The sequence below is a fragment of the Nymphaea colorata genome, chromosome 3, assembly GCF_008831285.2.
Source record: "Nymphaea colorata isolate Beijing-Zhang1983 chromosome 3, ASM883128v2, whole genome shotgun sequence".
NCBI lineage: Eukaryota > Viridiplantae > Streptophyta > Magnoliopsida > Nymphaeales > Nymphaeaceae > Nymphaea > Nymphaea colorata.
Window position 1 is genome coordinate 23,439,265 of NC_045140.1, and position 16,138 is coordinate 23,455,402.

The window sequence follows — 16,138 nt, forward strand, 5'->3', positions numbered from 1 at the left end:
CTAAAACGACTGACGGGAAAGACTTGCAACTCGAATATTTTTATCAGATTAAAAGGCCTTTTCAAAATGGTACTAACATATTTATAATATGAGAAAATAAAAATTTCAAATATTAAATTAAGTTAATTAACTAACATAAAGTGCAAATACGTAGGTTAACCTGGTGTGACTCCGCTTAATTCGATTATGTAAGTTTAAAAACTTGTTCAGAAGTTTAGGTACTTCTTTTGAACACATTGGTATCAAAAGGTTGGCAGTAAAATTTTCACAACACGACGTAACGCAGAGACTTGAGGGAGAGTACGAAGATTGCAATTAAGAACGAAAAAGGTCAATAACTCAGAGAGGATGAAGAAAATTACATAAAGCAGGGAAGGAAGAGGATGAAAGGCGAAAACGATAACAAAGAAAAAGAAAAGGGAAGGAAAAAGAGAGACTCGTTTCCCCTCCCGAGTCATATCTCATTCGAGGTTTTGCTCTCTCTCTCTCTCTCTCTGCGGGGCTTCTTCCTCTCCGGCTCTCCTTGTCCGAAAGGATCAGTCAATGGCTCTCTCCGACCGCTCCCTCTTCTTCGTCTTAAGTTAGGGTTTAGGGTTTTCTTCCTCTTCTTCCAGCTCCCTTTTTTCCCCCAAAATCCGCTTTCATTAGATACCCATTTTGGGGCCAGTTGCTGACAATCGAAGCAGGCGATTTACGGGCATCCTTCGTTCCCTCCCATCTATTGTGCCGTCGATCTGCTGATGGACTCTACCAGAGAGCCATCGTCGTCCTCACCGGTAACGCCCTCTCAGTCTCCGCCGGAGGAAGATGGCATCCTATCCACCGCGTCCGGCATGGCCAAGGAAGCTGCCCTCCTCTTCCAGTCTCATCGTTACCAGGAATGTGTTGACGTCTTGAACCAAATCTTCCAGAAGAAGGAAGACGATCCCAAGGTGAACGCCACTCCTTCCTTTGCCTTCCCATTTCATCGATTTATCTCTCGTCCTGTTCTACTTGGTTTACTAGTCTGAAGCTTGAACCTGCTTTTCGTTCTTTATTCGCGTGAGGATTAGGGTTTATCATGGAAGGGATGAGTTCGTTGATTCCTCTGTTGGTTCGGTGGTTCTGTTTGATTTCGGGGGTTTTTTGGTTGGAACAGTTATGTGCGTAATGGATGATGTATCATTGGGTGCTTGTGGAGGGACCAAGGTCGTATTTTTCATGTTTTGTGTTGACCTTCTTTGCTATTACGGATCAGATTCGTATTAGCGGATGGCAACATTTCGAAAAGGTTAATTTATGCTCAGATTGATCTTTGTTGAGGAGTTGGGGTTCATACGTTCTCTACATCTTTATGATTGTTTGGAGCCTATTATGTGGGAGTTCGTCTGATAGCTGGCTTTGCAGGTTGTTCACAATATTGCGGTCGCAGAATACTACAGGGATGGCTGTTCTGATCCCAAGAAGCTTGTTGAAGTGCTTAATAAAGTCAAAGTAAGTGGAAAATGTTTTTGGAGTGAGTATCAGCGCGGACTTTGCTTTGGTTCATGATTTCACTCTGTTCTGTAGCTCGGTGTGGAACTTTGCATTTGATTAGTGGTTTCTTGCAGTTGTTTGGGAGTAATTTTTGAACAGGTGGCATTGGGCTTCTCATAAATTGTATTTAATGGGTTCTTTCATGCTTCTTTTGTGATATTAAGTTTAATGGGTGAATCAATTTACTGTAGTTCATCACCTAAGGCAAGAACGAGATAACTTAAGCCACATTGAAATATGCTGAGTGCTTACCAAAAAATTGGCCTGCTACATTACATGTGGGTGCAGGCCAACTTGTATCCAACATAACGTGACTGGGTAACTTGTGCGTCTATGTTGATTTCTGAATGAAGGGCAAAGTCAAGACGTGAAACTCTTTGAAGAGAAACAGTTCCTCCAGGAAGATTGCATGAAGAGAGTTAATATTGACCTAATTGCCATCAAGCCCATTTCGGGAATGCAATTCTTTTTCTTTGTGTGGGTCCTCTTCAAGAACCAATATGTGCTCTTAGTCTGCGTAGCAGTTTCAGAGCACATTTCTGTGTTTTCATCTTATACAGTTTTTATTATATTCTTCAATGCCAACAGAATGTTTAATCAATGGGGATGAAAGTCTCCTTGGTGGAAGGAAAATATCTCCAGTTAGTATTTTTCATTTGCCACTAACTTTTTATTCCACTAGTGACTATATTACCTAGATTATGTGTACCAGTGAGCTGCGTATGCCTGGACATTGACATATTCATAATTTCGTGGATACTTAAGCGTGTAACTCCAGTCTTTTATCCTTGGGTTTCTAATTTTATTACCTTTAGATGCTTTAAATTTCCAATATTTATAGGCATATGGAGCACTTCTTTCAAAATTGTTTTGTCGCTTTTTGGAGTAAAACATGCTTCTATGGCTAGTTCATTATTTCTGTAGAAAACTATGAGTATATTTTGGTTTGATTACAGTATCTCCTATAGCTCGAATAAGAAACTAAAATTTGGAACCTGTTGGCTTTTAATTTTTTTTGTATATCAGGTTGTTATTTGAATGCTTGTGAAAGAAAATGTCTTTCCAAAATGTCAGCAACACTAACACTTTTGAAAAGGCAAGACAGAAAACGGAAGAGAATTTTAACAATAGTTTCAGAAAGGATAGATGATCTTCTAACATGGATAAAGATAAGTATGAAAGATATTATTGGGAAACCTTCAGTATCTTTCGACTGCATATCCCTGTAGAGAAATGTCAGTTCTTGTGCTACATTCATGTCATTGTTGTTCATCTTCTTCCTTCTCCTCTCCATGTTCATTATATTATCTGGGTGGTCTGTTTGCTGATTTCAAATTTTTTTATTTTTCATTTTTAAATATTTGATTTGGTTCATATGATATATTTCAAGTGTGCATGCGCACAAGCACACACATTGCAATGATAGTGCCTCCTTTGTTATTCAGTAGTCTTTCAGACGTTACTATTGCATGTCAAATGTGGTTTGCAATTTCTTGTCTTCTTTTTCCAGATGGCTTGCAATTTCGTTGTTTCTTTTTCTGGATTCTTGCTATTGCATAGAAAACAGTTGCATTACATTATGTGCATATAGAATGAGATGTGTACTGTTATATGTTAAATTTTTTAGCGCTCAGCTGTACTTATCCCATGTTTCTCACTCTTTTTCTTCTTCCCATTCCCAAGAAGTTACATGTTTATAACTCCATTTTTTGATTCACTTAATTTTCAAGCTATAGTTACCCTTTTCTTTCATTGTTAATTAATTGTGCAGAAAAGAAGTGAAGATCTTGCTCGTGCATCTGGAGAACAAACAGAAGCAGTTAGCAATTCTGGATCTAAAGGAAGTATGAACAATGCGTCGCACCAATCTACAAATTCCAATTCCATCGATTTTTTGTATGCAGATGACTTTGACACTTCAATAGCGACACTTAATATTGTATGTTGTCTATGTTTTTATGGTAGCAAAATATTTGAAATATTTTTACACGTTTTTTTTAAGGTATAAGCTGCTGGGTTTGATTAATCTCTTGCTTTGGAAATTCACAGGGAGTTGTATTGTACAACTTGCAAGAATATGCACAGGCTTTATCTGTCCTGGAACCATTATATCAAAATATAGAACCTATAGAAGAGGTGTGCATGTCTTCTTGTGTCTAACTTATGTTCTAACCTTATCTTTATAATGCACATGATATTTATTTTATTCTCGTCCCCAACCGATTGGATATTGTTTGTGCAGACAACAGCTCTCCACATTTGCCTTCTCATACTAGACATTGCCTTGGCTTGTCATGATGCATCAAAAGCTGCCGTAAGTTTTCTTTTGTCTACTTTTAGATGCTACTAGATATTTTTTCATAAGTTTGTTCCACATTGAAATTCTTACTGTGAAGTTCTTCTTCATTATCAAAGGACTAGGCATTGTCTGGTATCAGTGAGGAAATGTCATTCTGGTATTTGACTTCCATATGGTTGAACCTTGTCATCATTCTTTTTCTTTCTCAATTTGAGCAGTATGTCTTCATACCTGACTACCTAGCAGTAGTTGCTTTTTGCAATAGTGGTAATACTATTACTTTTCCATGCCCCTACACATCATTTTGGCTAGGTTTTTTTGGTCAAACTTGGTTATAAGCTTCAGTTGTAAGCAGGGGATTGTTTTCCAATATAATATTTTTACAGCTGGTTCTGTACAATCATTTTAAAAAATAGTGATGGAGGTATGTGGATGGGATGTAAGTTTTGCATGCATACACCTACTTAAACTGCTTTGTCACTTATCAGCTCATCTCTTCCCGCTCCCCTTGATGGGGAAAACACTCGTTTTCTACTGTTTCATTGCTTGTGGTTTATGTATTGGCAGATATAAATTTTCTTTAAGAAATTCAAATATAACAAAATGCACATGGACTTGCCCACAGATATTAACTAGAACTAGAAAAAAAAGGGCTATATCAGGTAAAGTCTATTGCTTTTCAACCGTTTCTTGTTTGGTCAGATTGCTTATGAAGTTCTAGTATAGGTGCTTTAAAGTTGATCTAGCCTATGTGACTGCTGTAATAATAATGCTCCTTGGGCGGCCATTTCCTGTATCTCATCCATCTAGGAGATGGAAAATTCCTCCTTATGAGAACAGGTTGTTGTCTTCACTTTGTATCATGATGCACATCATTTTCAACAAGGTTTTCATCTTTGTATTTAAGGATTCTAAGGATGATATGGGGCCTTGGTGACCAGATTTTGTTTGCATCTTCTATCTTCATCATTCAAGTGACAATGTGTAATGAACTTAAAGTTGAATAAGTTCAAGATGTGAAGAAAGGATATGGGTGCCGATTTGGGTGCACACCGATGCAAAACATGTTCAAAAAACCTGGGTGCAGTAATATATATATATATATATATATATATATATAGAGAGAGAGAGAGAGAGAGAGAGAGAGAGAGATCTGCACAGGTACTTCTACCCATGGTTATAAAAAACACGTTAAAAATGTGGAAAATAAGTCAGCCGAAGAAAATAACAAAAAGAGACGCCATAACGAGGAAACACTTTTTTTTCGATTTTCTTCATTTTACACATTTTCTTCATGTTTTTCTAATGCCAAACTGCTTGTTTCCATTTTCTAATTTTTATTTGTTGCTTATCTATTTTTTTGATGTTGTTTTAGTTTCTCATTTATTTTAATTTTTAAATTTTTTAAAAATTATTGTATTTTCTGCATATTTTTCAGACTCGCTGTATTATACCCGAGAAAAACCTCACTGCTGTTTAAAACATGAAAACGATACTTGTGACTATATTTCTAGTCAATGTTATTTATCTTACAGTAAGTATTGTATAGGTCGGCATGACCTATATGATACACCTATGATTCACATTTTTCATTTGTGTCGTAGGTGTATTTGCCATATTATATGATACAGCTGATGCTGTCCTTATGTATCATATGATATGGGGCTAAGTTGTAAAAAAAGGCTTGATGCCCCTTTTTTTCAATTTTCTTTTTAAGACTGCTTCTCCCCCTTTAGTCTGAAGACTTTGAACACTTATAAGCAGTATTGTACTATACGTACGATACGGGGTCAATACGATACATATTTTTTACAAAATACGATACGATACACGCCCTGTATCGTACGATACGGGCTGATTTCAAAAAATGGGGGTAGGAACCCCTCTTTTTGAGTTTTTTTTTTTTATATAAACCCGGCCCTTCTTCATTTTGAACCTAGAGATTGTGCCGCTGTGGAGGGAAATTATCGATTTTCATCGTTAAATCATCGATTTTCAAAATGAAATCTCATCGATTAAACCATGGATTTGTGCGTGGGTGGCTGATTCTCGTTGGGAGGAAAGAGGTTTTTTTAAAATCGTGAAGATGAAAATGAAGAAGAAGATGGAGATGAGGATGAGAATGAATATGATTATGATTATGAATGAGAGTCGATAGTACTTTCATTTTATATGTATTGACATTGAACATTTTCACAATTTTATTATCATCTTGTGATGTAATACATAACATCTAAAACTTGTTTTTTGATGTGGTATCTCATAGACTTATGGACCTTATGACTTATAAATCTATGTGTTTTTTATGAAAAACATATTATTTTATTTTTTACTGATTATTTATGAATTTTTTTCCTATTTTTTCTGATTTATTAAAAAAACGATACGGTTACGATACGTTACAATATTTTACGATACAACGTATCTTAAAACCAGACCGATACGGCTTACGATACGTTTTTTACAACATTGCTTATAAGAGCTTTGAGAGGGGGAGTTTTTGCTGGTTTTTGAGAGGAATCGTCGATTTGGTTGGCATAGCCCAGTTGTTTTGTCTATATATGTGGGGGAGGGCTCCAATTTTAAGAAAATGAAAGGAATGACAATGAGAATAAAGATGAAGATGAAGTGAAGGTGATGAAGAGTATCATATTGACTTACGATATTAACTCTAGACATATTTTCAATTGTCATTTACCATTGAAGAATTTCTTATTGCAATGCAGAACACTTCAAACTTTAAACTGATGTTGTAAAAGGCTTAGCGTAACGCGTATCGGTCGGGCTGATCTATACGCCGTATCGTAACATATCGCAAACGTACCATAACGCATCGTAAAATTAATTTTGAATTTAAAAATCTGAAAAAATAGAGAAAAAATCATTATAAATCCGAAAAAATAAACAAAAAATCAAGAAAAATGTATTCATTATGAAAAAATCATCATACATAAGGAACATTCATGTATATCAACAACACATTAAAAAATTTGAAATTAGAGATTCAAAATAACATAATAGCATTCACATGGGCTCCAACAAAATGTCCTATATCGTGTTGCTGACATTTCACCTACAACTTTATAATTTGCCCGCATTATTTGTGATAAATTGCATGACATTCTCAGGCCCAACTTCTTGTATAACTTTATAAAAAATCTCACGCACAACATCAGAAGTCTTAGGAGTATCAGACAAATTGATAGATTTTTAAGAACATTGTACCTAAGGGGCAATATACAAGGAAGTTGCCACGTCATTGTGAAATTGTACTTGCACTTCTTCTTTTTTGGTTGCAGTTGAAGAACCACCTCTATGCATGATGTTTTTCCCTTTATCTTTTCCCAAACTGACACCAACATCTTTTTCTTCGAGCTCAACATCTTCACCTTCACTTCCTTCCTCTTCATATGGGTCTCCATATCCTACATCTGTCTCATGCATTTTCTTTTCAATCCTATTTGCTTTCACGACCTTTATAAGCTCCAAACATTGGTGCTTGACATAGGGTGGCAATGGGTTCTCTTGAGAGCCAGTGCATTGAGCCACATCGTTGTGTGTACCAGCATATGGTGTTTAAAGCGAGAGATCCCTCTTGTTATGATTTGCTTACAAAAATTAACGCAACTTTTAACCTATCTTTGGGATCCCTCCTTATACACCACTGCCATGTAGGGTCTGACATTATATCTTCACAAAACAAGTGAAAACCTATGAGACTATGATTAATTGTAGGAAATAAGAGAAATGAATAATTCAATGGTGAAAATGAGTAATTTTTTAAGTTCTTGGTGTTAGAAACCAAAAAACCTTCTTTCTCCAAGCTTCCCACCGTTTCCACTACGTGAAAGCTTCTTCACCGGCTAGTAGGTTCTCCCAAATCGATGATTCCTTAGTGATTTTTTATGAAAATGAGCAAAATTTCTCCCTCCCACATCTCTTGGAGTCTTTAGAAACAAGAAGAGAGAGAGAGAGATAGGAGCATTTAAAACATACGGCCCCTTTTTTTGCTTTTTTCCATGTATCGTACGATACGAGTGTACACAAGTGTATGTGTATTGTAAGTGTATTGTATAGATTTCTAATCCTATACATGCGTATCGTACAATACGGATAACATTGCTTTAAACTATTGTTTCTCGATGTGTTATGAACTTATTATGGCGTATCAGTTATGAATCATGAATGTTCGTTATATGTGTGTTGTGTTTTCTTTATAGAGAACATATTTTTCTTGTTTTGTTCCTTATTTTTTGCTGAAGTTTTCTTTATTTTTTGTAATTTTGTGCTTTTTATAATTAAATAATGTTTTAGGATATGTTTATTTTATGATACATTACGATGTGGCATATCTATTGGCTCACCTGACTGATATGCATTAGGATATGCTTTTTTACAACATTGCTTCTACCTTGCAGATGTGCCTGTGACATATGTTTAGCAGCTGTGTCTTCTATTCCTTCTAGAGAGGCATGCATGCAGTTTATTTGTTTTGGAGCATCTTGCCTTCTTTACCCATGGCAGCGACTTTTATATTTCTTTGGCAGTGTTGCCCACTGCCTTATCTTTTAATAGATATGGAAAAATGGTGAATTGGAAGCAAACACTTTTTTTTCCCTTTTTAGTCTTATACAGTCTTCTTTCCTGAAAATGAAAGTGTGAAAAATAATAATTTAGCTTGAATCTTCGTATCCATAAGTCATGGATGAGTTTTCATGTCAGTATTTATAGTCTTGGTAATTCCACTTATATTATTTGTCATTAGTTATTTATCATCAATTGGAAGAAATTTGAGAGGAAGAAAAAAGAACAAGAAATCTTTATACCAGAGTTTCTTTTCTTCCTTTGATTTTAACCCTTCTCCTTTTTGATAATTTACAAAAAAGGCTGTTTACAATTTATGAAAACTTCTTTTGCAATTTAATGTATACAAAAGTACACATATGCATGTAAACCATATATACATATATATGTATACAAATATACATATATGCATGTATATATATATGTGTGTGTGTGTGTGTGTTGACTCCTGTTCTCAAATTCTCTAAAAACATGTCAGGGCCACACTGGCACCCATGCAACAATTTTCATCCATGAACATAATAATGAAGCATATTACTTTGCAACAAATATTCCTTGATGTGAATTCTAATACTTGTAATGGTCATGTTTCCTCTTTCAAGCTTAATGTTCAATTTGGTTTAGGAAATCTTGTGTGGGGAGAGTGGCTTCTCCAATAATCTTGATGAAAAGGCACTTGAGTTGGTTGGAAGAAATTAAGTTTGGAGTTCTTTTCTTTCATGGGGTTATGGTCAAGGTGTTTGAACCACCAGATACCTAGATGAGTCACTGAACCAGGAGCCCTGTAAGCTAATCATTGTGGTGGGTTCTTGGCTGGAGCATCAGTTGTTCTTGTTTCAGAGATTCATAAGTCTTTTGTTTTGGATATACTAATCACTTTTGTAATGGCAATTGGAATTATATTAACTCGTATTATTATCATGTATGTCACGCTGGATGTTCCAGGATATTAAGAACTACATAATTTCACAGTATAACATGACTTTTGTGGATTGATTAGATTACGTTGTACTCTTTAACATATCAAACATCCATCCATTTGTTTGGAGCTTTGTCACATGGGTATGGACATGGGTGCTGCTGTGGACATGTTATGTGCTTTGTCTCATGGGTATGGGTATTGGGACTATATATATGTATCTATGTATGTATGACAAATTAACAATAAGTTTTTAAACATGCAAAATAACAAGGAAGACATTCATGAATCATTAATTCATAAACACACACACAACGACTATATCCATTATAGAAAATGGTATATGTGCATTGGAGACGCAAACAGTCCACAAACTAGTTATAAGCCTATTACAGTTACACAAGTACATATAATGAATACACAGTTATAGAAGCATAGTACACAGTCACGGTACGCTAATGTGTTATTATTAGTTCAGATGTGATCTTAACTCTGCATAAATAATGAAATGATGATTGCAAAATCAGTTTGGTAAGGGATAAAAAATGTAACAAACCAAGTTTAGTATTCTCTGTGTGTGTGTGTGTGTGCGTCTCACTCTTTCTCCCGGGAGATGCAATTGGGGTTTTCCTGTGACCAGTCTGTTATATATTTTTAATGGCACAAAGCAATGATAATTAGCAGTGAATGGTGTGCTGTACCAGTATGCTGTTTTGCATTTTATCTAGACTTTTGCAAGGCTTTACTTTTCCTTTTTGTTATCCAGGATGTAATCCATTATTTGGAGAAAACATTTGGTGTTGGCTGCATGACAAGTCAAGGAGATAATGGCAGTACACAATCTTGTCAGCCTTCAACTCAAGCAGCAAAAACTGCCCCCATGCCAACCAACTTGGTTTCTGTTGATGTTTCTAATCTGGACTCTGGTGTCGGTACAAATGCTTCTGAAAGCTCATTGGTTAGAACATTATCAGATGAGACAGAGTATGAAAACCTTTTCTCGTCGTTGGATATTGGTGGCCAAACCTTGTCAAAGTCTACAGCATCAAATGACATAGGTCGATCAACTGAAAGATCCTCAGCTGTAATTGATCTGAAGCTCAAGCTGCACCTTTACAAGGTCCGACTCCTATTGCTTACTAGAAACCTGAAAGCAACAAAACGTGAAGTGAAGTCAGCCATGAACATTGCACGTGGCAGGGATTCGTCAACTGCTTTGCTTTTGAAATCCCAGCTCGAGTATGCTCGTGGTAATCACCGAAAGGCAATCAAACTTCTAATGACTTCTATCAATAGGACAGAACCAGGAAGTTCAAGCATCTTCTTCAACAATCTTGGCTGTATATACCATCATCTCCGAAAGCATAGCACATCAATCTTTTTCTTTTCAAGGGCATTAGAAAGCAGTCTATCGATGAGGTCTGAGAGGCCTCTGAAGGTTGCATCCCAGGATAAGTCTTTTCACATTGTTTACAACTGTGGCTTGCAGTACCTGATTTGTGGTAAGCCAGTTGTTGCTGCTCAGTGCTTTCGGAAGGCCAGTCCTATGTTTTATAACCAGCCATTGTTGTGGCTTCGCCTTGCTGAATGCTCCTTATTGGCACTTGAGAAGGGACTGCTCAAATCTGATGGGCTCTCTGTTAATGGTGAAGAAGTTAATGTGCATATTGTTGGTGATGGGAGATGGCGTCAGCTCATTGTAGAAGACGCAGGTGCGAGAGTTAGAAATTTGGACTCTTTAAAAGAGGTTGATCTCTCGAGTGGTGATGGGCAGTGCAAACTCGCACTTCCATTTGCTCGTCAATGTCTCTTAAATGCCCTGCATCTGTTGAATAGTCTTGATTCAGCGTTAATGAAGATCACTGCAGTCTCTGGTTCAGGTGAAGAAGAATCCAGCCAAGGATTGTCAACTGCCATGAAGAACTCAAGTCAGAGAATCTCAGCAAATATGGACACCAAGACATCAAACATGATTGCCACTGCTGCTGGGGCAAATGGAGACTCAAAGGAATCTAAGGGGAGTGCTAGTTCTTATGTGACCATTCAGAACTCTGTTTTTGCTTACGATAATTTGCGTAGAAAAGAGTATCTCATGATAAAGCAGGCTGTGTTAGCTGACCTAGCATTTGTGGAGCTAAGCTTGGAGAATCCTTTGAAGTCACTAGCAGCTGCAAGAGCTCTTCTGCAGCTACCTGATTGTTCTGCTATATATGCATTTCTTGGCAGCATATATGCAGCAGAATCTTTATGTCGCCTAAATCGGCTCAAAGAGGCAGCTGAACATCTGTCTGTGTACGTGTCAGAGGGCATAGATGTAAGATTGCCCTTTAACGATGAAGATAGCAAGAAATGGAGAAATGAGAAGGATGTAGATGTTGAAGAACCAAGCAATGCGGCAGCCTCCAAAAGCATTGCTGGATCTGGAAACAGCAACACTGATGAAAGCATTGTGTTTATGTCTGCAGAGGAGGCCCGTGGGGCATTATTCGTTAACCTTGCAGCCATGTCAGCTATGCAAGGCAATCTGGAGCAGGCTCATAAGTTTGCATTGCTTGCTGTGTCTGCGATCCCATCCAACCCATCGGCTGTACTTTCAGCTGTTTATGTGGATCTCCTTCTTGGAAAAGCACAAGATGCCATTGCCAGATTGAAGCAGTGCAGGCATCTTAGATTTTTGTCCCCTGGTGTAACACTGAGCAGACCTAGATCTTAGATTGTTGGGTTCATCAGTTCTGTTCCTTTACTGAGAGCAGGGCCTTTCAGTGCTTGTAACATATCTTTGGAAGAGTTGGTAGAATAAGGTAATGCTTATTGTTTCAGGGTTTTGGTGGCATGACCAAATGTTTTGGTTAGCGATGCCCACCCGTTTTTCTTCCTCCATAGTCCAAGAGATGTATTTCATCAAATTCAGTTTCATCGATGTTACTGGTAGATTCAAAGTTCAACAAAGATGTGTTTTTGTTTGTTAAATTATTTGACTTTTTTCTTCGTGGCTCTTCAGAGCAGAATCATCAATTCTGCATATGATTATCAAGGATTGCCTACATCGAGTTCACGATTCTTATCACGAGTGCAAAATTTAGGATTTTGGTTTGTCAAGTCTGTTTGGCCGTGAGCAGCTTTAAGTCTGGAGACTGATGAGAGAGTCAAAGTACTTTTGGTTGAGGATTTCCTAATAGCCCTGAGATCTCAATCAGTCGATCACGTCCACTCCCCGTGAAATCTCAAGCAGAAGGGAATAACCATCAGCAGGAGCTTCTCCACCATTTTTTTTGGGGGGTAAAGAATTGAAAAAACACAGCTCCCCGCCTCCCCCTCAACTCAGACAAAAAGGTAAGGAAGAAAGACAAGGTCAACGGCCCACAAAAAAAATTCTAGCAAGATCATGTATTCCTCTTACTATGAAACTAGTCACGTCATAACTGCTTTCCTCTCAAAAGTTTCAGTGCGAAAACTGAGGTTGACCAGCCACGGGTTTTTATGCTGCCGACTGTATGAACGCCAAGTGCCGCTTCTTCCTGTTAGAAACAAGAAAAACGGGCTTAGAGAACGACAATAGAGACTGCCATTCGATGTGGGATGATGGAATGAACAAAATAAGACGGCAGAGAACCCAACAAACTCAAACGGTACTACCATTAAATGGTCTCTCAGCCATTTTGTGTGTCACCTCTTAAAAATTGAACATGCATAGCAATGTTTGGCATGGGCAGGTAGAAAAACGAATACGAAATTAAGGATTCTGATCATTTCAAGCCAACACAACTCAATAATAACCCAGGATAATTGAAGCATGGACTTTCCACTCAAGCGATATAAAGGTGAAGGGAGTGTTTGGATGACATCGTTAAAAAAATTGGTTTCGTGAAAACTTGATCAAAAGCTCAGTTTTGCAACCTTTGTTTCGATGTTTGGATGACAAATGCAAAACTTGGCTTAGAAGCAAAAATTAGTGTTAATCTGAAAAACCTGGGGGAGTAGGTTTTCAAGTCCTTCATGAAAACCGGGTTAATCCTAGTGTCTTGGAGCAAAAGAAAACCTGGTTTTAGATTGTCATACAAACACGCCCGAAGTTTGTTAAATTTTTTGAAAAGCTATTTTCAAATATCAGCCAAGGCATAGGGAACATTGTCATGTGCATGTGTCAAGGCCAAGCCATGTAAGTGGAGAGTCATAAAGTGTGAAAAGGAAGTTGGATTTGTCCAATTATACGCCTAACTTCATACAACTCTCTCTCTCTCTCTCTCACCCTCTTGACTGGCATGGTGGAGTTAAGGCTGCCATTCTCGATTCTCGATATCCTTTGTCCTCTTGGCCACCTGAACCTCTGAGATATCCGTCGAGCGTCGATTGGTCAGTGATCTAAATAAGAGAAAAGTTTTCATCCTGAGACGAACATTCTTATTCGTCTTCCTAAACAAATTTCTTTTTTCCCTTGTTGGTTCTATTCGTGAACATATAAATCACTATCCCGTGTTATTGGCAAATATATCACTGCCATTTATCTTAAGCATTTAAAACTTGTTGGGCGGCATCAGCCGGTGATTGTCGCCAATCTCGGCCGGCGCTGGTCGGGAGAATCTTTATATGCCGTCTCTGCAGCAAATTTCCCCATCAGAATTTGAATTTGGATCAATGTCAACCGTTCATTTCTGAGCCACGGATGACATTTATCTAAGTCACCAGCAACCAAAAAAAGAGGGGGAAAATGTATGAGTCCCATCAGGATACAACCGTTGTTTGTCCATCTTCGGGAACCGTCCAAGAACCCTTGGACCTTGTCCTGTCTCCACCAAAAAAAAAATCAGAACCATTATAGAACCCGTGACCGAATTCCATTCTTCATGTGGATGAAAGAATGAACCCCAACCCTCTCTCTCTCTCTACATTGGAAGATGTGCCTGCTCTTGTGCGCCCACTTTCTTATTCAACCAATTCCTGCGATTAAGCAGTAATCTGTTGGCGAACCATGGACGGTAACATGCTTTTCAGATGAATTCATGGCCATATTTCTGAGACACTGTAAGCTATTCTTTGATGGACTTGTCCCTTTCTCTTTATTCAAAACTATGATAGATCATCTTTTTATGTTCATGACTAGTTCTCTCATTGCTTCTCTCACTCTGCTCTGTGTGTGAAAGGTGTGCCCTGGTCATTTGTACTGTGTTGTGTACCTCGTTTATTGCTGGTCACCCCTCCCCAATGGATTTTTTTTTCTTCTTTAGATCTTGTTTGGTAGTGCCCCATGCCTTATGTCGTCTGGTCCGGCAAATTATAAAAACATGATGCCATGTTCTCCTAAGTACACTGTAAGCTGTCTTTTTCCTCTTGCACTGGAACACATTTTCTTGTTCCAATTGATAAGTTAGCAACGCCTAAATGCCTTCGCAGTCTTAAACTCGATATTTTCTTAGGGCGTGTTTGAATGTGGGAAAAAATTGTACGAGACAGCCAGTCTCTGGTCCGCACTTTTCTTATTCGGACACCAAGGTGGGCAACACAATTATTATGTGCTGCCATATTTTTATGCTCTCCAACGTCAAGAAAAATTCTCTTTTCTTTCCAGTCACACCGATCCCTTAAAATCACTTTTCAGGGAAGGATTATAATCCTGGGGTACAGCCTTTCTCTCTCTCTCTCTCTCTCTTTTGATGATCCACCAACACCGTTATTTCATTATCTGATCTACCTAAATGGTGCACATAGATGTAAAAGAGTGCCTTTCTTCTTTCCCTCTCTTGCCAAAAGGGTGTAGGGTGGCTGGTTGGATAGAAATTTCAATCAATAACGTATATTGTTGGATTTTGATAGGCGCTACTCATCTATGTATCAACATTTAAAGCCATGCTTTTCATCTTAAATGTACAAGGAAGAATCTTGGCCTCGTCTTTGAACCTCTGGTAAGCATCCTATTTACCAATATTTGGATGATAGAACTATTTGCTTGTAAAAGCATGTCGTCTGCTGAATCTTATACACCTCGATGAAGCTGCTGACAGAGCTAGAAAAATTGGTGGAAGAGCACTTGTTTAAAAATATTCATATATGGAAGGCACTTTATATATATATATATATATATATAAAGGTAAATATTTAAGGATGTCATTTAAATTAAAGGAATTATAAGGAGCTGGCGCATGTGGCTACGCCACTGGTTGACTTATGTGGCCAAAGATCTTCAACCTTCTTTTGCTTTGTAAGCAGCAAATTGAGATCTGCCTTATGCTTCTCCAGTTTAAACAGGGGAGGGTTCGAAAGTTCAGATCCTTCACTTTAGAGCGTGTGTGCATATATATACACTACAGCCGTGTGCACATACAGTCTACTTCGACTGTTGGCTCCCTTCAATATCTCATCTGCAAAATGATTCACAGGGTTGGTTTGATGAGGTCAACTTTTCTTTTGCCAGCATAATTCTCAGCAATGTTTTCATTGGTGGTTCGGAAATCAACAGCTGAACATGCACCAACTTTGTATGCCAAAGAAGAGCAGACATACACACATAAAGGATGAAATCAAAAGTGGCGGATGCCAGAGCGTGGGGTCTGCAAGTCTTTCCATTGCGCAGAAACAAACAGGTCCGCCATTAAGGGGATTTCCTAGCTTCCTTTCTCCACAGACGTGCAGTCACGGGTGTAAAAGGACAGCCATTCACTCTGATCCTACCAACACATATTTTATTCTTTTGGCTTCTTCTCATAATTGAACGAAACCACAATTTTTTCTTGGCAATTTCTCACTCTCTCTTTTACCCACCAGTGAAACCAAAGGGAAAATCGAGATCTGAGCCGCTAGATGCAGGGGCAGATATATTCCCTGGA

The 16,138-nt window shown here is 37.9% G+C and overlaps 1 protein-coding gene across 2 annotated transcripts; it reads left to right on the plus strand.

The window, feature by feature from the left end:
* The first annotated feature begins 362 nt into the window (after positions 1-362).
* Positions 363-12,287, plus strand: LOC116250140 (uncharacterized). 2 transcript variants are annotated; one of them, XM_031623579.2, is made up of 6 exons: positions 363-932; positions 1,387-1,473; positions 3,287-3,454; positions 3,565-3,651; positions 3,758-3,829; positions 10,084-12,287. In XM_031623579.2, exons 1-6 carry the CDS (start codon positions 741-743, stop codon positions 12,028-12,030), a joined length of 2,553 nt encoding a protein of 850 aa, XP_031479439.1. In that variant the 5' UTR covers positions 363-740; the 3' UTR covers positions 12,031-12,287. The 2 variants fall into 2 exon arrangements, with proteins under 2 accessions (XP_031479439.1, XP_031479440.1); XM_031623580.2 differs by having other exon boundaries at positions 795-932; positions 3,287-3,359.
* The last annotated feature ends 3,851 nt before the right edge of the window (positions 12,288-16,138 follow it).

What these genes read in the sequence shown, in the direction of transcription:
- LOC116250140 (XM_031623579.2), top strand. Translation starts at nt 741, where the DNA reads ATGGACTCTACCAGAGAGCCATCGTCGTCCTCACCGGTAACGCCCTCT. An exon ending in AGAAGGAAGACGATCCCAAG is followed by an intron (nt 933 to 1,386) that starts GTGAACGCCACT and finishes CTGGCTTTGCAG; the next exon opens with GTTGTTCACAATATTGCGGT. An exon ending in ATGATGCATCAAAAGCTGCC is followed by an intron (nt 3,830 to 10,083) that starts GTAAGTTTTCTT and finishes TTTGTTATCCAG; the next exon opens with GATGTAATCCATTATTTGGA.